This window comes from Rhododendron vialii, chromosome 10a (genome assembly GCF_030253575.1).
Source record: "Rhododendron vialii isolate Sample 1 chromosome 10a, ASM3025357v1".
In the NCBI taxonomy this organism is placed as follows: Eukaryota; Viridiplantae; Streptophyta; class Magnoliopsida; order Ericales; family Ericaceae; genus Rhododendron; species Rhododendron vialii.
The window spans coordinates 18118906-18144411 of NC_080566.1; the positions used below are offsets into that span (position 1 = coordinate 18118906).

Genomic DNA, 25506 nt, shown 5'->3' on the forward strand with positions numbered 1-25506 from the left:
TTGGCGATGACGAGATATGTCCGACCATTGAGGAATTTCAGGCATATCTTCGGACATTTGCGTCTGCGACACTCGTCGTTCCTCCTTATCAGGTTAGCATGCCAGGCCTATTGGCGTCCTTGCTCAACATTTCTAGGGGTTTGGCCAACACTTTGCTCGAAGGTGGCCAAATCAATATCATGCGCTTGATTGAGCGATACAGTCCAGATGGCGATTTGGACGACAACGTTGTGCAGGCTTGGCGCCAATTCGCTTTGGTAATTTGCTTGCTAGCCGCTTACCTACTCATTCCTGCCGATGGGCGGGTGTGTCCTTCGTTGGTGAGCATCACTGCTCAAATGGGGGCACGGAGGAATGTGGTGCCCCTTGTCTTAGCGAAGACGCTCTTAGGCTTGGACTTGGTGTACACAGGTCAAACGAACACCTTTAGTGGGAGTCCGCTTCTGCTTCAAGTAAACTCACTCAGCTCACCTTTTTCCAGCTTTTCACACTTTCTCGTTTTACCTCGACGCTCGGCTTAGGTTGCTCCCTATCTCTTGCTTATTTTTTCGCTCAGGTTATATCTGGTTTCTTGCTTGTCTTTTCGCTCATGTAGTTATGGCTATCGGACAAGCTTGGGTTGCCGCACCCACCGGTAGAAGATTGGAATCTTTTTCCAAAAAGGATTCATCAAAGGGAGATGCGGTACCCTGACATGGATATAGAAGGTTGGTATGAATTCATGCAGCAAATGCAGCCCGACGAGATCGTCTGGAGGTGCCCTTGGCTGGACCTCCCGGATATGGCTATTCATTCCAATGGATTTGACAAGATGGTGATCGCAAGACTGACAAGTTTCACTTTCTATATTCCCGACCGCATCCTTCGCCAACTGGGCGTCTCTCAGGAGAATCACCGTATCAGTACTGGGAACTTCCACGTTCCCAATTTCAATGCTCAAACACTCAACGGTTATCAGGGGCGCTGGGGCCTCAGAGTCCTTCAGGCAAAAATGCCAGATTTTACCACTGGGCTAAGGAATCGCTACAGACAGTGGTTGAGAGCGGATGTAAACGCAAGGGAAAATATCGACTGACTTCGGACCACTTTGCTATGCTTAGAATAAGCTGTGAGCCGTTAGGCTTCTCAAGCATTTTGTTCTATTTTTCATGCTTTAAATGTTTTAAAGCTTTTATGCTCAGCTTATGTATCAGAAGTAGTAATTTGTAATAAAATCGAAGACGATGGGTTTCCCCCCTTTCTTGATTTCCTTCAATGCAGCTTTGACTTGTGCTTGACCTCCTCAACCTGTGACGTGGCCCCAAAAATGTCAATCCTGGATCAAGCTTTTGATAGAATATGACCAAATCTCAAGGTGAGATTGCCTATGTATCCCTTTTCAAGGAATTAGGTCAGAACGTAGTTCAGGCAAAGGCTCACTCGTCTATTTTACCTCTCATTTTACGCTCTAACTTTTACCTAGAACCGCTTTTTCACGTTTTCGGTCTAGAGAGCTTTCGACTTTTGCCTGTTTATTGTTTGCCTAGACCGCCTCCTTAGGTTTTCGGTCTAGCAGGCTGCTCTAACTTTTGCTTAGAATCGCCCACCCTTGTGGTTTTCGATCCAACGAGCATCTCTCAGGGATAATAACGCTTGAGTTGATCCAGATTGACCAGGGTGTTGAATTCATTGCCGTCGAGGTCGATGAGCTTAGCAGCACCCTCGGATAGGATGGTCTTGATGATGTAAGGCCTAGATCGCTTCGGTCTGAACTTCCCGCGAGGATCAAACACTGGGGCACGGATTTCCTTTGTAACCATGTCTCCTTCGACTAAGCTCCTGGATTTCACCTTTTTATTAAACGCGCGAGCAATTCGACGTTGATACCCTTGAATGTGATACAAAGCTCGGAGCATTCTTTCATCAAACAACATCAGTTCGACAAACCTCCCGCTTAACCATTCAAATTCCTCGAGACCACTTTCAGCCATGATTCTCAACGACGGGACCTCAAGCTTGATAGGAAGCACTGCCTCCATCCCATAAACCAAGGAAAAGGGGGTTGCACCAGTTGAAGTGCGGATCGACGTTCGGTACCCCCATAGGGCGAGAGGTAGCTGCTCGTGCCAGTCCTTTGCAAACTCAGCGATTTTTTTGATGATCATCTCGACATTCTTGTTTGCGGCCTCGACCACCCCATTTGTTTGTGGACGATAGGTCGTTGAATGATGGATCTTGATGCCGAATTCCTCAAAGAGCTCCAGAACCCTTCCTTTGAAATGACTTCCATTATCCGACATAAATGCCTGAGGAACACCGTACCGATAGATGATGTTCTTTCGAATGAATTGGGCAACTTGAACCGTTGTCAGGGTTTTGTAAGACTCAGCCTCGACCCACTTGGTAAAATAGTCTATCGCCACCAGTATGAACTTATGACCATTTAAAGCGGACGGTCTGATCATGCCGATAACATCTATGCCCCAAACAGAGAAAGGCCATGGTGAGGTCATGCCGTACAATTCAGACGGAGGAACATGCTGCAGATTTGCATGGATTTGACATTTGTAACAGCGCCGCACGTAATCGATGCACTGTGATTCCATTGTGGACCAATAATAACCTTGCCTGAGGATTTTCCTTGTGAGCATGACACCACTCATATGAGGTCCACAGACTCCCTCGTGAATTTCTTCCATTATTCTTGTTGCTTCGGCACCGTTGACGCAGAGCTTGTGCATCCCACAGTGAGACCTTCGATACAGCTTCCCCCCGCAGATAATGTACTGAGAAGCTAACCTTTGCAAAGCAATACGATCTTTCTTCGTGGCCTCGGCAGGAAACTCCCCGCGTTCCACAAAGTTCCAAATGTCATGGTACCAGGGCAGGCCATCATTGACGACATCATCGATGGCGTTGACGTACTCATAAGCAAGAAAATCCCTCTGCTCACTCACAATCGGTCGCAGCTTAACACCTGTCAAGAAGTTCAATCATTGAAGCCAAAGTCGCCAAAGCATCGGCGAACTGATTCTTCAAGCATGGAACATGGGTGAAAGTCACCTTATTAAAGCAAGGAATCATTTCTTTCAAATCTTGGTGATAAGGCTTCAGCTTTTCCTCACGAATCTTCCAATCTCCATTAGCTTGAGAGACCACCAGGTTTGAATCTCCGATCACCTCAAGTTTCTCTACCCCTAAAGCAATAGTAGCTTCCATTCTGACAATGCAGGCCTCGTACTCAGCTTGATTATTGATAACATCGAAATTTAACTTGAAAGCAAGCGGAATATGCGCGCCGGCGGGTGTGATCAACAACACTCCAATCCCGAACCCCTTTTGATTAGCAGCTCCATCAAAATAGAGCGTCCAAACTTCCTCGACTACAGTCAGCACATCCTCATCGGGGAAGGTGAAGTCCACGTCCTTCGAGCCGTCTATCGGGTGGTCAGCCAAGAATTCTGCCATGGCACGGCCCTTCACAGACTTCCTCGTGACGTGTTGGAGATCGAACTCAGCCAACAGAAGCAACCAACGTTCTAGCTTATGGGTGAGCACGGGCTTCTCGAACAGATACTTGATAGGATCCATCCGAGAAATCAGTCTCACCGAATAGGCTAGCATGTAGTGTCTAAGCTTTTTGGTAGCCCAAACCAGCGCCCAACATGTCTTTTCCAGAGGGGTATAGAGCTCTTCAGACCCCACCATTTTCTTGCTCAAATAGTAAATAGCTTTTTCGACCCCATTGCTCCCTTCTTGCGCTAGTAGACATCCCATGGCCGTTGGAGTGACTGACAGGTAAAGAATCAATGGGTGACCTGGCGTAGGCGGCATTAGTACATGTGGATTCTACAAGTATCTTTGAATGGATTCGAAAGCAGTTTGGCATTTATTCGTCCACTCGAACGGGACACCCTTTTTGAGCAGGTGGAACAACGGTTCACAAGTTAAGGTTAACTTGGCGATGAATCTGCTGATAAACTGGACCTTTTCCAGGAAGTTGCGCACACCCTTCTCGGACTTCGGTGGCTCCATCTCGAGAATTGCCTTGATTTTGGAAGGATCTACTTCGATTCCCCTCGTAGTGATCAGAAATCTCAACATTTTGCCTGCTGTGACCCCAAATGTGCACTTTTGCGGCTTCAGACGTACGTTGTATTTACGAAACCTCTCAAGAAACTGCCTGAGTGAAGGAAGATAGTCCTTTTCCTCCTTTGCCTTCACAATCATGTCGTCGACGTAGATCTCAACGGTCTTATGGATAAAGTCGTGAAACAAGGTCGTCTGGGCCCTTTAAAAAGTGCAGCCGGCGTTCTTCAACCCAAACGGCATCTTCACATAGCAATAAGTGCCCCATTCTGTAACAAACGTCATTTTCTCTTGATCCTCAGGTGCCACAGAGATCTGGTTGTATCCTGAGAATCCGTCAACAAAAGAGAGCAAGGTATGCCCCGCCATGATGTCCACAAGCACGTCGATATGTGACAAGGGAAAACTGTCTTTGGGGCTTGCCTTGTTCAAGTCTCTGAAGTCAACGCAGACTCAGATTCTTCCATCCTTTTTAGGAACAGGCACGATGTTGGCGACCCACTTGGGATACTCTGCGACCCTCAAGAATCCTGCGTCAATCTGCTTGGTAACCTCCTCTTTGATTTTCTGAACCCAGCCCGGCCTCATTCTGCGGAGCTTCTGTTTGACAGGAATAGCCCCAGGCTCCAGTGGAATTCGATGCTGTACTATTTCGGGATCGATGCCGGGCATATCCTTGTGAGACCATGTGAAGACCTCGGGGAATTCTTTGAGCAGCTCTATTGTTCCGATGCGATTTTTCGGGGACAGATTTGCACCAATTTGCATCATGCTGGGGTCATCTTCGTCTTTCAAGTTTATAAAAATTACTTCTTCTTTTAGAGGCTGAGCATGCCTTTTGTCTTCCCTTTCGATGAGGGAACGCAACTCAGCCGGAATGTTCCTGTCGAAGTCTGTTCCTTCATCGTCAGGGTCGACACAGTTTATATAGAAGCTAGCAAAGTAATCAGAAGTAGGATCATGCATTTCATAAAACCCAACTAGGTTGCCAAGTACAGACGACTCGAACTCAAAGTAAAAGCTACAACGCGGAGGGCTGTGAGGCACAAACTCCGACTCTGAGCTAGACCTAGACTTAACAGACTCTGTGTCGGATTTAGATATATCATCAATGCATGTCAGGTGTGGAGTGAAAATGCAATTATTAATACGTCCCTTCGCCTCCACGATGAGAGAGGTAGGATCCTCGAGAGCATCCGATGAGTCGGGCCCAAGCATCAACACTTCAGCCTCTTCGCCCTCGCCAACCAAACCTACCTAGGAGAACAGCATCTCCAGATCTCCCTGATCGAAAGCCTTCAGCCAGTCAGCCTTTTCCTTGATCTGAGTCAGCTGTTTCTTGAATTCCCCCTTAGCGAGCTCCTCTTTGGCTATCTCTTCTTCATCATCAGATCAGGTGTCTGCAACAAAGATTTCAAAACCTGGTAGCCAAGTGCAAGTCTCTGGATCCCAAAATGGCTCTATCTGTCCTGAGTAAGCAAAGCCTCCTCCTTCCCGAACAAAATAGCTGTCAGGATTACTAAAAAGGGTTCAAGGTTTTTCCGTATCTTTCCTCTTTTTGGCACCTTTGGCCGGTGGAGTGTAACCCAATCCAAAGCGACCTTCGGTGAAAGGAAAGACAGGGAACTAAGCGATCCCTCATTGGTTGATCCCGAGTCCTAAGCTAGGCATGAATGACATTTTTCTCATCATCTCGAGAATAGTTGAACATATGGTAAAATCATCATCCATGGCAATGGCGAGGACTGAGCCTGACGTGTCGAAAGAGAAGCCTCCAAAGTCTGAGTCTTCTTCCCTGTGCATGATCCCCAAAACAGGCATTCCATCATCCGAGAGCAGGCGGATCCCAAAATCCCCGCAAATTGTCAGCGTTCCGGTAGGGAGTCGCAGCATAACCTTTTGATGTAGAGTCGAAGGTACCGCCATGATGTCAGCCCTATGAAGCCACGGCATGCCCAGCAGCAGATTAAAGGTAGCGGGGATATCGACCACGTGGAATTCTACGTCCATTTCAAAGCCCTCAGCGTCGAGTTTGAGAATCAGAGACCCTTCCACCACACGGCGAGTGTTGTCATATGCTTTGACGGCCAGATTAGAAGGTGTTAAATCATTCTTTATAAGTCCCAAACGGTAGGCAACCCTCATTTGGCAAACATTAATGGCAAAACCATAGTCAACTAGCACAGTTGGCACCCAATGCCCCCGCACTTGACGATGATGTGCAGCGGGCGGTTATGAGCGGTTCCTTCAACGGGCAGGTCTTTCTCGGTAAACGTGACAGAGTGTTTAGAGAGAAGCGGTAGCACTAGAGCGATCATGGCTTCGAGGGTAATGTCGGTTGGTACCATGAGCCGGGGCCAATGCTGAGGATAACTTTTCACGATGCTCCTTTGACGACGATATCAAACCCCAGATAGACACAGTGGCAAGGATCCGTTCGAGCTGTTTTAGAATAACGTCTTCTTCGGGAACCCCACTCGGAACAACCGGATCATTCCTCTAAGCGGCGGGAGCGGTGGTTTTCTGAGCAAGTGGGTTGGATAAGCTTCCGGCTTGCAGATTGGATGGCTAGAATACTCGGCCACTCCTCGTGGCGTTGGCAACATCCCACCAGGAAGACGAGTCAATAAAATCCCATCGGTCAGCTGGCACATCCTCCAACTTGCGCTTTCCTTTGTCCATCGATGCAACTGTTGCGGACGAGTCTAGTCCCAGAGCTGAGTCCCATTCCAAATCCTTCATCACTAATCCCTCCCAGAAAGCAGGGTCTTGTGCAGCATCTTCTTCGAAGGGTGTTCCCGGATTGGTGACAAACGGAACGTCCTAAAACCCTCCATCGACAAGTGCGGTGTTGACAGTCCACACTTTGCTTCCCATGTTCAAATCGACAATGTTGTCTACATCCCAAATATCGGCAGGCAGTGGAGTTTTGACGGTCTCATTTACATCCCAAAGGTTAGCGGGAGGTGCATCCAGGACCATGATCGAGCAGTCATCCCCAGGAGCAGAAACGATAGGGCAAGGTTGTTCCACATAAACGATATCTAGAGTAGGATCAAACTCATGGATACGGCGATCGACCGTGCCTGCGATTGAATTTACCAGAGGTAGCATGGCACCGAGCGGGCGACGGACATCGGGCACGACTTCCCCTTCTTGATAGTATCCCCAATACTCTTCACTGATATCACTCTGGTCCAAATCAGTCTTGAGACCTTGACCTATTTGCCATGCATTAGGCTACGGATCCCATACGTATCCTTTATCTTCTACCTCGACTTGGTCTAGTTCGGGCTGGTAGAAGAGTGCGAATAAAGATAGACCATCCAGAGGGTCAGCTTGTGCTGCATTCCACTCGCCTTCCCATTGGTTTAACCATATCTGATTGACCTGAGGGTGTGCAGGAAACCCCATGTTGTATTGCTCGATCCAATCTGTACAAAGCTCTTCCCATTCTTTAGCTTTGTCCTCCATGGCCCATTCGGCTGCCATCATGTTTACGCTTGGCTCAAAGGGAAAGGGTACGACTGGTCTAGGGTTGTTGGCTGAGGCAATATGGTCGGTGGGGTTGAATATGGTGGAGTTGAGATTTATCTAGTTCATTTGAGGGTTAAAGTCATGTTTGGGCAAGGAGTTGGTAATGACATTGGGTTTAGTAGGCAGAGTTGGAAGGGTGCCATTGTCCACCAAATCTTGTATCGCATGTCGAAGGCGATAGCAAGAGTCAGTGTAATGGCCGGGCATCTGGTGGTATGCACAGAAAACATTGGGGTTATGGCTGGGGGGTGGATTTTAAGAAAGTGGAGTCAGGGCTAGAGGCCTAAGATGGCCGGTTTTGACTAACTTCTCCAATACCGAGAAAAGTGGTGCCTCGAAATTGGCGAAGTTACAGGGTTGGTTGCGGTTCTGGGGCCTTTGAGGGGTTTGAACTTGGTTGATATCGGCGATGTGATTGGAGCTTTAGGCAGAGGCGTTGCTATTGGAAGTTGCATTGGCGTAATTGTTACCACCAAACAGAGCAGTGCTGTTTCCAGTGTACGCACATGATTTTGACTTTGAGGCTGAGGTAGAGGAGGAGGTGTCACTTCTGGGTAGAACACTTGTTTGGAGAGCTTCTTCGATGGCTAGGCCGAAATCATAGAAAGTTTCGAAGTTCGCCCCCTGAACCAATACAAGGTTCTTAGCAAAGTCCGGCTGCAGGTTGCGGGAGATGATGCGGATTTGGTCCTTTTCGCTCGAGCGATCGATCATGAGAGCTGCCTTAGCCCTCCACCTCTGGATAAAGTTCGCAAAAGACTCCTTTGCACTCATCTTAGTTGATTCCAATTCCCGGGTGGTCATCTTGAGCTGAGCCTTGTAGCTATACTGAGCGTTGAAGGCAGTGCCAATATCTTCCCACGTTCTTCTTTTGGCAATGTTGAGTGATAAGAACCACTGAAAAGCGGGACCAGCGAGAGTTTGTGGAAACAACTGAGCCATCGCGTCTTCTTCGACCCCGTGTAGTTTCATTGCACCATGATAAGCCAGCAGGTGAGTTTTCGGATCTCCAGTCCCGTCGAACTTTGCGAAGTCGGGCATCTTAAATCGTTCGGACAACCGTGCATTCGGGAATGGACAAAGGCGATCCATGTCTAGACCTCCTGCTCCTTTCTTTTCGGACTTAGAGACTGCTTCTTCCAGTTTCGCCATTTTGGCGATTAACTCAGCCATTTCTGGGTTCGGAGCAGGGTTTTCGACCAGAGGGACCTCTTCGGCAACGACTTCCCGCTCTCACCTTTCACTGCCTTCCCTTCTTGCTGCAAGAGGAAGTCGCTCTTCGATTAGGGTGTGAAGATTGGCCATAGAGGCATTGGCCTGGTCGGCCCTTTGCTGCATAATGGCCAAATTGTGCTGCAGATCTGCCAAAATAGTAGCGAGATTCGGGGGTGGAGCATCGGCCATGGCTAGAGCTTCTGTCTTAACAAGTTTTGGAGACGTAAGTGGGGACGGAGTAGATGGAGGGGACTCATGTGGAGTAGTCGGTGGCGAATCCTCCCTTGACAAAGTGCAGACCAGAGCTTCCGTTGTGACCGATTGAGAGATGAACCACAAATCAAATCTTCAAACGGACCAGGCGAACGATCCCAAGTAGGTTTGGCTCTTGATTTTAGACCCTTGCTTCGATATCGGCATGGCTAGACAGCAAAGTATAAGAGCTCAGTGATAGCCTGCAGCAACTTATTTCAAAAGAATTGACAGGATGGAAAATGCACATGTCAACGTCGTCGGTGTCCTCCTAGACTCTATAACTAAAGAGAGTCCATCTCATGACATTCTGACATTGCCGAGAATCCTCGGATAATCTTTTCAACGATGTGTCCTTATTTGAATCAACTCATGCTAAGAGATATCAAAATAGACTAAGCCTTTTTCGAAGTTTCAACTTTTGGAATTGGAACAACTTGGCATAGATGACGTGATACTTTTAACTGACGTGGCGTAAGCAGCATTGTGCCGGAGCCTGATTGGTGTAAGTGATTAGCACTTTTAACCTGAATGGTGTAAGTATCACGACATTGTCTCCATTGTCCCTAGTTTTCTGTTTGAAACTTCGATTGGGCTTTTAGACAAGGACCTAGAAGATATCGATTTCCCAAAGTCTCACTGATCCAAGGACTTAGAAGAACTGGTAACATGCAACATCGGGTGCATGACTCGTCATCGGGCCAAGGCAACGTCGAACAGGCACAAGACAGACTCGACAAGAGACATCCTAAAAGCCGCCCTAGCAGGCTCCTACGCAAGACAGTATGAATGTATGTACAGGCATGCGATAGGGAAAGCAATAACACGTAGACAGTATATGAGGGTTAGATGCAAGTAATCCTACCCTGTGGGTTCCTGTCCTATGTTGAAAGGTTCTAGTGCTTTGTACACATGTAGAGGCCGATTTTGGTTTAGGGGGTTCCCCTGACTAGAGCCGTGATATACCTCCCATTGCAGCACGTGGAGCAAAGCAATGGTCGAACGGTAGTATGACTCATCATCGTCCAAGGTTGTTGGGCGTTCAAGGACCCCGGGCTCCAATAAATTGTGCCGGTTACCCAAAACACCTCAACGGGGCTGACCAACATCGATGCGAATGGAAGAATGCCAAAGAATGATTGGAGAGAAGAACCCAATGTTTTGAGAAATGCCTTTTAAAGCTTGGCTCACTTTTACTAACCAATATTTGGAGAAAACTACACAAGTGAACAATAGTAAAAGCCCCAGTTCGGATTGGCCGGATGCGGAGATCTTGTTATGTTACCATTCCGTTCTTCAGTAGCGCGGAGCGTACTATTTTGACAGACTTTTGAAAGATTGTTCATTTGTGTATTAATCACCAAGTTTTGATTAGTGCAATGAGATCCCCAGTGGAGTCGCCACTAAGGGCACATGCACCAAAATTTTCAATTTTTGTCTTAACAATTGGGTGCGCCCTCTTTCGAGAAGCGTGGTGAAACGCTTACAATTCAGAGTCACCACTTGGGTTTCGCAGTGAAACACCCAAGGAACCGAACATGAAACGCTTGCTACGTTGTTTGATTTTGAAAAGGCGTAGACCGATCCGTCGTCACCTTCGATATCTGAGGTTCAGGAGCCAGGTTACGAGAGGGGAAGGGTTTTATGGCACCTCTCTCGCCCAATCTGGAGATTGGTCTCTACTCGGGCATTTTGTAAAACATTTGCGTTCTTTTCTCATTAATCACTTTTTTTAGCCAATTAGGGCAGGGGAACAGTTAAAGGGGATTAAAACTGTAACAAGTTGCATTTATGTGACAAAAGGTGGTGGATGCTTGTTGAAACAGATGATAATAGATTGAGAACAAGCACATGTGAGCATTTTAAACAAACTGGAACACGCTGTCCCAGAATGAGGCACGCAAAGGGTGGCTATATGCACTGGCCAGGCCACAGCATATAGGGGCTACTTGTGTGCGCCACCGGTATACTGGCGTGCGCCGGTAAATCTAAACTTACAGCTCCTTTTTCTCAACCCTCTGGGCTCTGGAAGGACTAGTGCACACCCAGGACAAACCACACAGTCAATATAGCAGAATAAATGTAGTTACGGGCAGCAGAGATGGCTTATAGAGCAATAAAATGAACAGAACGCCCCATAAACAGTGTGGGGAACATAAACAGAGGCCAAGACTTGACTGCCATGCAAGGGCCAGCCACTGGATCCATTGAAACTGTTGTACGCCAGTCCAAAGGCCCCATACGCCAGTTACACTATTTGGTCAGTGCTTGGCTTTGCATGATCTGGGCTCTGGAATACAACCAGAAGGATCCCAGAGGCCTTCTAAAGTAGAAATAACAGATAAGCAACTACACAGTTCAAAAATACAAAAAGCAGTAAACTGGTTCTTATCATGCTAAAAGGTGATGAAATAAAAGAAAACAGAAAGATTGGTGGTCAATGATCCCCACGCTAGTATTGCAAGTATCACCATGACTGGCGTACAACTTATTGTTACTGGCGTGCGCCAATGACTACGATTTGCGATCCTTGAAATGCTACCAGCTTTAGGGTCAGGACTGGTATTGATTACCAGCCTTGACCCTGCTGGCACCCCTCAGGGGTCAGAACAGGTTGCAGAATAAAAGGTGGTATACCTTTTATTGGCCTTTGATGGAAGGTTTGAGCTTTGAACTTGAAGTTTAAGGGATGGATGATGAGTATGGGGGTGTGATGAGTGTATGAAAGAGGGTTGGCTTCCTCTTCCAACTGATGGGAGAAGAGAGAAATCAAGAAGAATGAGAGAGATGGCTTGAATGCTCTTTTTATGAGTCTTAACCTTGTGAACCCCTTGCATATAAATGCAAGAAGGGTATTTATAGGCCAGGAATAGACTGAGGAGAGGGTTAATCAGTTGGGTTAATGGCTAGTTAGGTTAGGAAGAGAGCCTCCCATGCATTAAATGCATGGGACTTAGGTTGAAAGGTGGTGTAGGAGAGAGGGGGAGCCGGCTGCACAATGGTAATCATCAGGGGATTGTAGACTACATGAGGGTGGCCACAAAAGTCCTGAGCACGTGGTTGAATAGTGATGTTTGACCGACTTTTGACTGGTGTGTGCCTATATTGTACCTGCGTGCGCTGGTAGCAACTGAGCCAACGGTCGATGACTGACACGTGGTAGTTGACCAGCGCACGCTAGCACAATACTGGCGTAAACAAGTATGGTTTTGCTAAGGTCATTTGGTTCTGGCTTGAAGGGTCTGGGCAAGTCTCGACATAGGTTTGAATGAGGTTCAGGACACTCAAAGCTCAAACACACCATTAGTCTCTGAGTGTTCTTGACCGTAATCATCATTGGGGAATCAAAATCCGTAAGTAAGCTGGTCTGGACAGTCCAAAAGAAGGTGTCTACACTAATGAGATGGAGACAAAACAAATAACATCAAGAGATACATTTGTTTCCTAACCACTTTCAAATGGATATAGCATCATTCCAATTACGTAACTAAAATCTAGATCACCAATGCGAGCAGCCGAAGACTTGAACAGCATCCCTTGGACTCCGTGAGGTACATGACGAAGGAGGAACCACCAACAGCTGCTGCAGAGGTGGCAGCAGCCCCTGGAACAATGTAGCCACAACTCTTGGAACCAAATACTATGTTTTCTAGAGCTTGACCTCATGGTACAACAGCAACAGCAGACAATCACAAACAGTAGCAGAGTAAAACATGAAGAATAGATGCCATACAAGGCAAAACAGCGGCAGCTGTAGGGAAACAACAGCAGCTCCAGTAGCAACAGGCATAAACCATAGTAAACATGAAGAGCAGCTGCTATAACGGAGCAAATAACAGTAGCAACAGCTAAGAGCTACAATTACAGCAGTAACAACTGCAGTAACAACAAGCTGCAAGTAATAGCAATAACAGCAATCAGCAAAAGTAGCCAAGATAGCTAGGCATACTAGCAGCCACACAAGACCTGCATCTTCTAAGTGCATACTAGCATAACCTGATTAGGGTCAGAAAAGCAATAGTAGCAGTAGCAAAACTCAGTAGTAGCATCCAATCAAGCAGTCAAAACTGATCAACAACAAAATAGAGAAGAATAATATAGCTAGGGACGGCCCCCTAGAAAAGCATTAACATTCTTGGGGACAACCCCCTAAGGATAGGTCAAAACAAATTGGTAAGCCTAAAAACAAAGATATCTATTTTATAAAACAGGACGGGTATCTTACAGAATATTCTATCTCAACGATTTAGATTTATCCCTGTCCAAAATTTATCTACCCATACAAACAAATCCGACGGTCCAAATTTGTCTTCATCCTTCCTTCTATAACATGGCATTTTGGTAAATATTGAAAACTTTAATACCACAAAAGAAGCTCATTTGAATTGAAATATCCTCATCAATCATGGTATCTAATATTACTGTAATTTATGGGATAATTGTCTCAAAACTGGAAATGTTTTTTGAAGGGATCCTTTTCATTAAGGCATGATTTGTATTTTGTAAAATGAATGAAACCTTATAAAACATTTACGGTAGTAATGAGTAAGTTGACCTTTCTAATTTCCTTTTACGTAACAGCCAAAACAAAAAAATATCCTTTTACGTTAATTTAGATCCCAATTAAGATTTTCAAATTTCAAGTTTAAAAAACATCACATTTATGGACATTAAAACGCAAGTGTTCTTTAATTCTCTCGATTGCATTTCTCGGTATCAATTTTTCAGCAAACTCCCTGTAAGAGTTCGAGTTTATTTTCTTCAAAGCCATTAGATTTCAATGTAGAATCATTGTTGTCTAACATTTCAATGTTTGGTTCTCTCATATATTAGATCACTTTCCTAATCATTCACATCCCACTTATTTGAACTTTTCTTTCTGTTTTGTTCTTCTTATATTTTGATTTTTTGCAATTGACTTGGTGGGTGTGTAATGATTTTGAATAGGCTACATTTGGTCATCAATGGTTTTAAATTTGATCAACTTCTATTCCATGGAGTTTTGATCCTGAAGGTGGCACCATGGCACATCTACGACTTTAGTGGTAAGCATAAATTAAATTATTGCATATTGTATTGCTAATTCCTTCAACTTTTCTTCTTCTTCTTTTTTTTAAAATGACTTTTGGTTCATTTTGGATTTCAATTCATGAGAGTATGGTACCAATGATTAATGATTGTTTTACACTTTTATTGTTTCTTAACATTTGCATTGGTCTCGATGGATTTAATCGGAACCCTAATTATTTGTTTGATTTTTTTGGAAGAAACTTGCATGTATTGAACTCTTTAAATACAAAATGCAACAGCCCAATAAAATCACTAATTTGGACATGCAAGAAAACAAATAAGACTAATCACGTAATTAATTTAGAGCTAATATGGGCGGGTGGCTTACATTTTGGACTGTTGGATGGTACATATTTTCCGCCGTTGGATTGGAAACCTTTTAAATGCCTTTGAAGTTATCTTTTTAACCAAAACTCTTTCTTTCTTTTATTATCTAATTTCAGTTTTTGGAAATAATTTTTTAAGCTTGATTGGCTTGATTATAATGAAAAGTCTATAATGACAGATTTGAATTTTGCTTCCCTTTGACTGCTGATTTTTTTGGGTAATGATTTTTAATGCCAAGTTTTGGTAATAATTTTTGAAAGCTTGATTGGGTAATGGGATAGATTGGCGTTGATTTTTGAAAGCTTGATTGAATACTATTATCTTCAGTAATGAATTTCTACACTAAATTTCCCAAAACGTTTCTACACTACACTTATTTTTTGGTAGTGACATAAGGAAAGCAACATAAGGAAAATCATTTCAAATCATTTCCTTATGCAATAACGTGTTCCTACTTTTCCAAAATCATTTCCAAATTAACTACATCAACTAATAACCTCTACCCGAGCATAACCTCTAACAAAAAAAAAAATTTATTTATTTTTCAAAGTTGTTTTAGAGAGGGAAAAGGCATCACTAACCTAGTCAATCCAGTTCTCGCTCCCCGTCTTTTGTATTTTCCAGTTCTCTCTCCATAGGTATGGCTCTGCTATGTTATTCACTTTCTATTTGTTCCCATTTTTGTTTTCTTTTCTTTTCAATTTCAATACATTTTATTAAAAGTATTTTTTTCACTCACCCCAAAAAAATAATACCCAAAAACTAACTATTTTTTTCACTCACCAAAACGGTGTATACTAAAAGTGCCCAATTACCAAAAACTTTTTGGGGCATAAAATTTGTTCTGCCCCGTTAACCTTCAAATGGGACATTCAGTAAAAAGTGCCCCTTAGAATATGCCGCTTTAGCTGTGTTTTTGTACTGATCGTATGTGAAAAATGTTTGAAACTTTTTTTAAAATAACATAGAAGGAGGAACACAGTTATGTCAATCTTTTTTTTTACTAAAGAAGTTACCCATCTTCATTTTTTTGGTGTCCCGTTTGCAGGATGAATAATGCAAATGAAATTAATATGCAAATTGACCCAGTTGAAGAGCAAAACATGCAAATTGAACCACCAAATGGTAAGACTTTAAAACTGTGCTTTTTACTCTACTAATAATACCGACTTTCTTTTGTTTATATATATATAGATGAAGGAAGCATTTGCCGGCATGAGAGTGCTCATGAAGAAGATAAAGAAAAAAATGATACTCAAAAACTATACACCGTTCCTAATCTCCTCAAATTTTGTAAGTAGAAAAAATATAAACATTGTATCATTATGTGAGTGTACTTCACGTCTACAAAAAATAAGTGACGACCAGGTAATTTGTCAACATAAATATCATTATGTGGTATTTTGGATGGTATTTTTTGATTTGATTAAGTTTTAAGCGTTCGAGTTTGTTCTATGTGTTTTAGTTGGTTGAATTTGTTCAATATTTATTTGCGTGTACTGAATGTTCGAGCCGTGCCTTCAGGCATGAACATATCCTTCTCCCCATAGAAGAAACAAATTCCACTACCAATATTGTTTACCCTAAAGTTCTGCTATAGTTTGCTTTATCATATTAGGTACAACGAGTTGTAGAGTATTATAATTTAATTTTCCTCTCCTATCATATATCATCCCTTAAACAAATGACTTGGCGTACTAACTGGGCTTCTGTTGACATATAATTCTTTTTTAGGATTGTGATCGAGAAGCCTAGAAGCTCAAAAGAATCAATATGTGCATTTTCATTAATGTATGTCATTTTTTATTTAATTATTTTTATCGGTGTTTTGGATGGTGTTTTTTGATTTCATCAAGATTTATGCATTTGAGTTTGTTCTATGCGTCTTAGTTGGTTAAATTTGTTTCTTCAGTTTTAATTTGCGTGTACTTAATGTTCGAGCCGTTCTTGAAGGCACGAGCATGCGCTAGTATGGCCACAACACAGCCAACAAACACAGTTGGGAACAACCAACATACACATTAGAATCAGTAAATTTCAGCATATAGAAATGACAAATTATTGGGATACAATCACATGCACTTCCCACTACAAGAAAATCAGGCTTTTTGCGAGGACCACTATTCCTTGCAAAATCCAAAATACTCCTCTCCAAAAGCCTTTTGCGAGGAATTTTCATTCGTCGTCTGTTCCTCGCAAATATGTAGTCTCCAATTCTCATTTGCGAGGAAATTATTTTTTCTCGCAAAAAAGCTTCTTTTGCGAGAAATTTAACTTTGTCGCAATTGAATATACTATTTACCGAGAAAATTAATTGAACGCTAATATTACACAAATTTGTCGCCAAAGGTATTCCATTCCTTGCCAAAAATATATCATTGGCGACAAAGAATTTCCTTTCAAAAAGAATAAATCTTTTGGCGAGGAACCTATTCCTCACCAAAGATGGTTACTTTTGCCAAAATAGATCTTACTTTTGCAAGGAAACTTTTTGTCACAAAAATTGATTTCTTTGAGTGAGGAAGAAATACCTCGCCAAAGACGATTTCTTTTAACAAACCAATTAATCCTTTTTGCAAGGAAACTTGTCCCTCACCAAAAGAAATTTCTTTTAATGAGGAATTTTTTGGCAAAAATATCCTTATTGCTACAAACTAAATCATCACAAAAAAAAAAAAAAAAAAACCTCATTACTGTAGATTTCTTTTTTTTTTTCCCCCTTCCTGTCATGATTTATTCATCAAACTCAAAGGCAATAGCATAACATTAATTTAGTACCATTTCACATAATCAAAACACGGTATCTTAACCTTAATCTTCAATACGCGAAACAAAAGCCAAAAATGCGCGCCCTAGCATAACACCAAGTTTCAATGACAAAAACGTTAATCTAGGGACTATTTATAACATCTACTTTTATATACCAAAAACTAAAGGCATCCTTCCAACATCCTTCTTCCATCCAAAAGTACCAAAACACATAAGACAAATAGCAGCTAGCTTTGTCCTCCAAACATCTTCCAACTCCTATCTCCTACTCCAATATTGTATCTCCATGCACCAAATGATCACCATCGATCGTTGAGCAATCTGCATATACGTATCACAATAAAGAGCTTTACAAATTATATTCATAATATAAAAATGAATTTACCATACTACTAAACATGAATATCCCAACTAGTTAGCCAGTAGATTGTGATTGGACCAAGCCCACAAGAAATTACGCAGCAATAGAGTCCTTCACCGGATAACACTAACTATAATGAGTTGCTCTAAAACCGTTCTCTAAACAACAGTTCAAGTACTTGAGGAATTTAACAACAGTTCAACACTTGGTCTCAAAATACTAGCTCTCATGCATCAATAAGGCTGCATAAAAGTGAAGGCCAGCCCTTAATTTCAATCATGGAGCGAAGGCTCTTTCGTTGAGCTCGCTAATATTACCTAAACTAAAGAGATTGAGGGACAAAAATTCGGTCCACAACGCACAAGCTACCACGTGCTCAGTTTAAGTTAGAAGACACATGATCAAGTCATACTTATCAATTACTAGTTTATGTAAACATGGGCTTCAAAGAGGAGCTACCTGTTTGAACTTGTTGATCGCTAGCATTTTTGGTTATCATGCAATATTTTCACTAAACCCTCAAGAGTTTCGTCAAGGAGTCAAGTATCGATCCCTTGGATCCCCATTTTTCATCTCTTTGTAGAACAAGGGGTACCAAATACTATTGGGGGAATAAGGGGCCCAAATCACACACAAATATCATCAATAAAAGAGTCACAAACTGAGTAGAATCATAGCATAATTGAATGCAGCAAATTTTCAGCACACAAATGAACAACAAAAATGCAGTTTTTCAGCAACAAAACAGAGCAGGAAATTCAAGCAATAACAAGACTTATTTGGGCACTAAAACGCTGATTTCATTCACTTGATTCAAGTTTTACAAAGCCTTTTTCTTGACCTTCAAGTACAGCACACATACGCGGATCAAAAAAAAAAGTACAGCACACATACAAGCAAACAAAACCCACACTCTCTTTTTCCTTCTCTATCTCAATGTCTAACGTTTTTTTTTCTTCTTTTCTCTTACAAAGAACCAAGAAACACACACACAGCCACTAGATACTTCTGTACAAGGTTCTAGACCCACCTTTTAACATATTACATACTAAGTACAAAAGTATAACAAGAAAATACCCAAATTGGGTTTACACTAAACATATTTCTAACAAATACAGAGTTTGATTACCTAGCCATTTCTGTTTTTCAAACTCTAAGATCAAAACATTTCACCAGGTAGTGAAAATTTTCAACATGGGTAACCCCGAAAAAAGAAGAGAGGAGAAAACACTAAAACCAGTTCAAAAAAAAATGAAGGAAAAACACTAACATTAAACTTGTATTCATATCCATTATTCGTGTATTCAACTATTCCACACTGTTATTGTTGAAATTTAGTGTCAGTACAAAGAAGTAAATATCCATATATCATCGTTCGCAATTCCTAACTTGCATTCACTATGTGTGAAACCCAAAAACCATACAATCCGAAACTATATCTCAATCTAATATGCAGTGTATAACACAATTATATGTTCCAACCAAGCATAGCACAAATAAAACTATGTATCATCACTATTTTTTGCATCTTTAACAACACCATAAAAACATTGGTGGCTCAATGACTAATTTCCTGAAAACCAGATAGCACATTACTTCAAAGTTGAGTTGATAGAGACTCAAATCCCTTTTATAGTTTTGCATCATCACATTCCAACATACAGAAAAACATTGGAACTTACTTTCAAAGCGATGTTTCCCCAGAATTCCAGTAAATTAAATTGATATATATGTCAAACAAACATTTTCCCAACCATTCCCGTTTCTTTCACCGATTTCCAGACTATCCAAAACGACCTTGATTAAAAAGCAAACGATACACCAATGTTTTACATAAATATGAGACTGCTACACATCCTAAATTCCTCAACTCTCAACCCCTCTCATCATCCAGAATTCTTCCCTAAAACTTCTGTGTTATTCTTCAATCCCTACCGGACCACAGAACACCATTACTCTAGTGCTGAAAATTTCCAAATTCTCAGTCTGAAAATTCTCATAACCTCATTATCCTCCACATTTGGCAAGGGAAAAACTTGGTGAAATACTCTATTTCAGTTCATCTTTTAAATGTGAAAAGAGTTGCTATAACCGACACAATCACTCTTTACCCTACAAGTTATGAACTGCTAAATATGTTGAAGACACCGCGAACAAGTTCTAAAAACCACTTTCGAAATTCAGATCGATGCCTCTTTTCTAATGTTTCGGTTGCTTTGTCACTTGAGCTCTTCCTTGTGTTGCCTAAAACATGAAATTCGTACTAAGATACTATCTCCATTCTCAATTTTTAATGTGAAGACTGAAATAGGAACAAAAAGATAAAAGTAACATTTTGTATCACAATAGTATACTGGAATTGACTTTACTCTATATAGGGGTATATATACTTCTTCACAATTGTTCAACGCATATGGTTGGGCCACTACTAGTTCTTCATGATTAAGCTCATCATATTTCCCTGCTCCCAAGCCACGAGCATTTTGGGAAAATATAGGAAATCCACTACCTTGGTCAGTTGATGTATCTCTAATAGCCTCAAGCACAAAAAGAAATTAGGGTTCTATACAGAAATCGATTCTCCAAAAATTGGGGCCACCACTGGTTCTTAACGATTCAAGCACAAAAAGAAATTTGGGTTCTCTACAGAAATTGGTACTCCAAAAAGAAAACCCAGAAGAAACCCAAAATCGAATTCTCTGAAAACTCACAATCGGAAACCCCTTCTCCAGCACCGTCACCCGTTCTCTCTCTCTCTGTCTCTGTCTCTCTCTCTCTCTCTATGAAAACCCACAATCGAAAGCACCTCTCTCTCTCTCTCTGAAAACCCACAATCGAAAGCACCAAAACCCAAAAATTGAGTCTAAAAAAAGAAAACCTAGAAGAAATTACCTCCGATGCAAGACCTGCGCCGTCGCCGCCCTCAACGTCGTCGACTTCTTTGCCCGTTTCTGGATTTGCCTTCAACAACAAACACAACACGACCAGAGAGAGAAAGAAAGAGACGGGGCGTCGGGGTGAGACTATTGGAGAAGCCCGAGGGTTTTGAGGGGTTTGGCTCAGGGAAGAGATGAAATGGGGGAGAAGATGAGGTAGCAGGAGATTGGAAGTGATGGGAAAATTTTCTAGCGCGAGACTTGAAAATTTTCGAGCCCTAGGTAGCGGGAGATTGAAGTGTGTTTTGGAAGGGAAAAGGGTAAATAGTGGATCTTTATTAAACGGTGTCATTTTAAGTATTCTAATTGTAATTCACTGTAGCGGACCAGTGGAATATTGGGCGTTACACATGAAACGGTGCCGGTTCAATGAACGGTGCAATTAGTTCTTCACGTCCGGATCACTACTTAATTATCCGAACCGTTCATCTTGTAGGACTCGTCAAATTGAATTCCCACACAAAAGTTCAAATTGATCGGACATCTGCAACTACCTCATCGAAATACTTTTATATAATATAAAAAAATTAGATGAGTCTAATCATTTGTTGGCATTACTAACCTATTCTAATGAGGTGGTTACAGGTATCCGTTAAACTTCATTTTTGGTAGGAATGATCTACTCTACAAGGTACAAAAGATGAACGGTTTTGATCGCAAATAAATACCTCAAGTGGTGTTCAGGTGGTGCATTAAGAGACTTTAATACCTTCGGATGATTTAAATGTCTTCCGATCGAGTAGTTGTTGATATCCGATGATCTCCAATTTTGGTGACACGATTTGAATTGGTAAAATATGAAATCCTAACGGTTTAGATCGCCCATTATAAGAATAGACTCAACAATAATCTTTAGAATCTATACGTTCAACTTACATTTTAGTAAACTAAGTCGTCTGTTGTAGGTGAATGTACAGTAGCCATGCAACTACAATACAAACATGACGATCGATACCGTTACATTTCTTGAGCTTGTCGACTAAATCATTCACGTGAATTTTTGGCTCCATCGGGTTTAGAAAACCCCTTCATCAGTATGCAAATTCGTTGATAAAATGAAATTTTTATGTTCGATCAAGTGTTTAATGATACGCGACCAACTTCATTCTTAGTACAAAGTGATTTAGTCCATATTACGTAAAACATAGACAATTCTGATTGCAAAAAAAGTCTCATGTGGTGCATTATAAGACTTTAATTTCTTTGTACGCGTTAATTTCTTTTTGCCGCAATGACAATTTGTCGCAAAATGCTTTTAACTGTTGTGTGGGTAAAATTTGCCAAAAAAAGGAAGTATAGGCTTATAGCGACAAATTTACTATTTTCTCGCAAAGAACCACTGTTTTTTGCGAGGAACACAATTCCCCTCAAAAAGTAAGTATAGGCTTTTAGCGACCAATTCTTTATTTCCTCACAAATAACCAATGTTTTTGCGATAAACATAATTCCTCGCAAAATGTTAACTTTAGTGTCCAAATAAGTTTGACGCAAAAAAACACTACAACCTTTTGGCGAGAAAATTTTGTATTTCCTCGCAAATTCATTTTTCCCGCCTACATAAAAAATTCCCGCCACATTTTTGGCGGCAAGAATTAGCAAGGAATTTTGAAAATTTGTCACAAATACTCTTTAGCGACAAGGAAATAGCGAGGAAAATATGTCTTCCACGCAATAAAACACCACTTTCGTTCCATTAGCAAGGAAACCGTAATTTCCTCGCCAATACCCTTCCTTTAGCGAGGAAAGTGATTTCCTTGCTAAAAGCTTGATTTCTTGTAGTGTCCATGGCACACAAAACCATATATGCCATAAAGGAAATGACAAGAAACAGTAAAACAAGTGCACAAGACCCTGAGCACAGACTACAGGCAAGAGCAAGTAATTAAGAAGATCAAAAATGCTGACCTAGCACTATGTCCTCACTTACTACTCCCTTGAAAAGCTCACAGCTCCCACTCTCTTTTCTCTCAAGTGCTAGACAAGGCTCCACCAACTCCCTCCCTAGATCTCACAATATGCCCCCACAGCATATTACCTCCTCTCTCAAAGAAATGACGAGGCACTAGCACACACCTTATAGGGAAGCACACTATAAAAAGGGGGGATCACGCAGAATCTTCAAAAAGGACCGCCAAAGAATAAGATATATACCTGATATATAGAAGTAATAGAAGCTAGCCCTCCCAAAGAGGCCTTCTTACCTCTACTTCCTTGTGTCACCAGAGTGGGAATGCTACAGTAGATGCATCTAAGATACATAACATTGGGAATCTGGGAATGAATTCTGGACAGTAGGTGACCTACAAACCAGTAAACTTGGAACAACCAATAAGCAAAAGCAGCAATCAATAAAACAACAACAATGGTGGCAATGCAACAATCAACAAATGATAATTAAGTACCACTAATGTTCCATTCATGTTCAATCCACTCTGCTTGAAGAGGTGGCAAGGCTTGTAATGATAAAAGTCTTACCCTTACCATTGAGTAAATTTTGTGAGCAATTACCTCCCAAGTAGAAAATGATCCTTGAAATTTCCTCACATTCCACTCAATCCAAATATGGTAGACAGTAGTTGTAAATACTAGCTTTGTAATAATAGCTTTAAAGGATTTGCCTTTTACATTGGAAAGGAAATTGACCCTTTCAGGCCATGATCTAGAGTGCCAAGTGACCTAAATTTTGGAAAGCATGGTCTTCCACACCTGCTCCGAGAATATACAGTTAAAGAAAAGATGGTCATGACTTTCATTCCCCTGGCAAAAACTACTCTGAGGGGAGAGGCTCGTGCCAAACAGTACAAGTCTATTAGCAGTAGATAACCTAGTCTGGATAGCTAGCCAAGTGATGAAGCTGCATTTTGGAATATAGGCTGGGTACCACACCAATTTATGCCACACAACTATTGGGAAGGAGGCTCTCAATTTATTCCATAGTGATGCAATTGAGAATTGACCATTAGGGGTGAGAGTCCATCTAATGTGATCTGCCTCCACCAATCTGGAGGGGATAAGAGGTGGTAGGGTCCTCCTTACTTCACTGAGCTCAAGAGTTTGTGTGATGGGGAAAGCCCAACTTGAGTTGTGAAGAATGTGAGACAGAGTAGCATTCTTCGGAATGCCTAAATCAAGGGCAGTTCTAGGTCTAAATTTTGCAATTAAAGGACCTAGTGGATGCCAATTATCATACCACAAGGAGGTAAAATGACCATCACCCAATACACTAAGAAAGAATGGTTGTACCAGGGGTCTATGATTCAATAATTTTCTCCATACCCATGAGCAATCACCTGGAATTTTAAGATTCCAAAAGTTCCTTCCTTTTATTAAGTATGATTTAACCCATTGACACCACATGGACTGCTCCCCCCCAGAAATCAGGAACCAGATATGCTTGGCTATGGCAGCCTTGTTCCAAACTTGCAAGGATTTGAATCCTAGACCCCCTTCCTACTTGGGAGAGCACAAGTGCTCCCAAGAAACCTTAGCACCAGTTCTCCCAAGGTCAGGACCAGACCAGAGGAAAGCTCTCAGTATGGACTCAACCTCTTTAATCACCTTTTTGGGGATGATAAATAAAGAGGACCAGTAAGTTTGCATGGAGAAAAGTGCATTCTTAATTAACTGAACTCTACCAAAGTAAGTTAGATCTCTGTTTGTCCAGGACTTAGTTTTAGTAGTAATGCTGTCCATTAGTCGTTGGCAATCAAAGGCTTTGAGCCTAGTAGAGATAAGAGGCACCCAAAGGTATCTAATAGGCAAAGTGCCTTCTTTAAACACTAGGACATTCAGAATGGCTAATCGAGAGCTTGTGTTAACTCTAGAGAAATAAATGCTACTCTTTCCAGGACTAGGAGATAGTCCTGACAAAGCCTGGAACTCAGTGAGTGCAGCCTGAATGTGATTGACTGAAGTGAGATCTCCTTTGCAGGAAATCATAAGATCATCAGCAAAGCAGAGATTGATGAGTTTTGTATTTCCACATCTCCAATGGAAATGGAAATCAGGGAGAAGTGATTTCTCCCTAAGGAGACAAGTGAGAATCTCCATCACAATGACAAATAGGTAAGAGGATAGTGGATCCCCTTGTCTTAACCCTCTTTTTCCAATAATATAACCTGTGGTATCCCCATTAATGCTAAGAGAGTAATTAGCAGTGGTAACATAAACTTGAAGCCATTTGATCATGGTAGGATGAAAATTCATGGCCAATAGGACATCCCAAAGGAATTCCCACCTCACATTGTCATATGCCTTCATGATATCCACTTTCATGGCACACCTAGGAGAGGAGGATGTATGGTACCCTCTCATGAGTTCTTGTGCCAGGAATATATTATCAGCAATCCTTCTTCCTTTAACAAATACTGATTGAACATGGTCAATTAAAGAAGGAAGAGCTAGTTGTATTCTCTTTGGCAAGAATTCTAGAGATGCACTTGTAGATAGTGTTGCAACAAGAGATGGGTCTAAAATCCCCCACCTTTCATGGGTTGGGTATCTTAGGAACCAGAGCTACAATAGTAGAATTAGCTTTCCTCAGCAGTTGGCCAGACCTAAAAAAAGATTTAACAGCTGCAGTGACTTCATGATCAATGATAGGCCATGCTTTCCTGAAGAAACTATCATTATAGCCATCAGGACCAAGAGCTTTGGTAGGATTAAGAACCTTCTCTCCATTATTTTTCAATCTAGGACAATTTCTCTTTGTGTGTGCCAGTGCTTCTTATAGTAAAAATCTCTCTACTCACACCCCCATTCTCTGGATTGAATACCTCATCAAGACTTACACAACCAAGGCCAACACATAGCCAACGCCATCAAACACCAAAAGAGAATAAACTAACACAAAAGCTAAAGACATCACAAACATAGAGCTAAACATCATAAACTAGTATAACAGCCTAAGTGTAGAGGTACGCCTTTTTTTACAACTTTTGTATATTGGGCTAGCAGCCATTTGGATAGGCA

The 25506-nt window shown here is 41.9% G+C and overlaps 2 protein-coding genes across 5 annotated transcripts; both read right to left on the bottom strand.

Annotated features, from left to right (window-relative positions):
* Nucleotides 1–1251: 1251 nt before the first annotated feature.
* On the bottom strand, nucleotides 1252–3447 carry LOC131302969 (uncharacterized). The gene is made up of 5 exons (XM_058329761.1): nucleotides 3105–3447; nucleotides 2658–2956; nucleotides 2343–2573; nucleotides 1797–2213; nucleotides 1252–1287 (listed from the first exon to the last, which is right to left on the bottom strand). Exons 1-5 carry the CDS (start codon nucleotides 3445–3447, stop codon nucleotides 1252–1254), a joined length of 1326 nt encoding a protein of 441 aa, XP_058185744.1.
* A 15680-nt stretch (nucleotides 3448–19127) lies between these two features.
* LOC131303747 (uncharacterized) lies at nucleotides 19128–22292 on the bottom strand. 4 transcript variants are annotated; one of them, XM_058330734.1, is made up of 3 exons: nucleotides 20492–22292; nucleotides 19969–20136; nucleotides 19128–19843 (listed from the first exon to the last, which is right to left on the bottom strand). In XM_058330734.1, the coding sequence occupies exons 1-3, from the start codon at nucleotides 20825–20827 to the stop codon at nucleotides 19799–19801; spliced, it is 549 nt and encodes a 182-aa protein (XP_058186717.1). In that variant the 5' UTR covers nucleotides 20828–22292; the 3' UTR covers nucleotides 19128–19798. The 4 variants fall into 4 exon arrangements, 2 of the variants coding, with proteins under 2 accessions (XP_058186717.1, XP_058186716.1); XR_009192174.1 differs by having other exon boundaries at nucleotides 19802–20060; XR_009192173.1 differs by having other exon boundaries at nucleotides 19802–20128.
* Between the last annotated feature and the right edge of the window lie 3214 nt (nucleotides 22293–25506).

Bases quoted from the DNA above. Each gene is read 5' to 3' on its own strand.
- LOC131303747 (XM_058330733.1), bottom strand. From the start codon at position 20,827: ATGACACCGTTTAATAAAGATCCACTATTTACCCTTTTCCCTTCCAAA. The intron at 20,137-20,491 runs GTAATTTCTTCT...TTTGTGCTTGAG, and splicing joins GCGCAGGTCTTGCATCGGAG to GCTATTAGAGATACATCAAC.
- LOC131302969 (XM_058329761.1), bottom strand. From the start codon at position 3,447: ATGGCAGAATTCTTGGCTGACCACCCGATAGACGGCTCGAAGGACGTG. The intron at 2,957-3,104 runs GTGAGGAAAAGC...ACTTCTTGACAG, and splicing joins TAATGGAGATTGGAAGATTC to GTGTTAAGCTGCGACCGATT. The intron at 2,214-2,342 runs GTTCAAGTTGCC...TTCGGCATCAAG, and splicing joins CTTACAAAACCCTGACAACG to ATCCATCATTCAACGACCTA.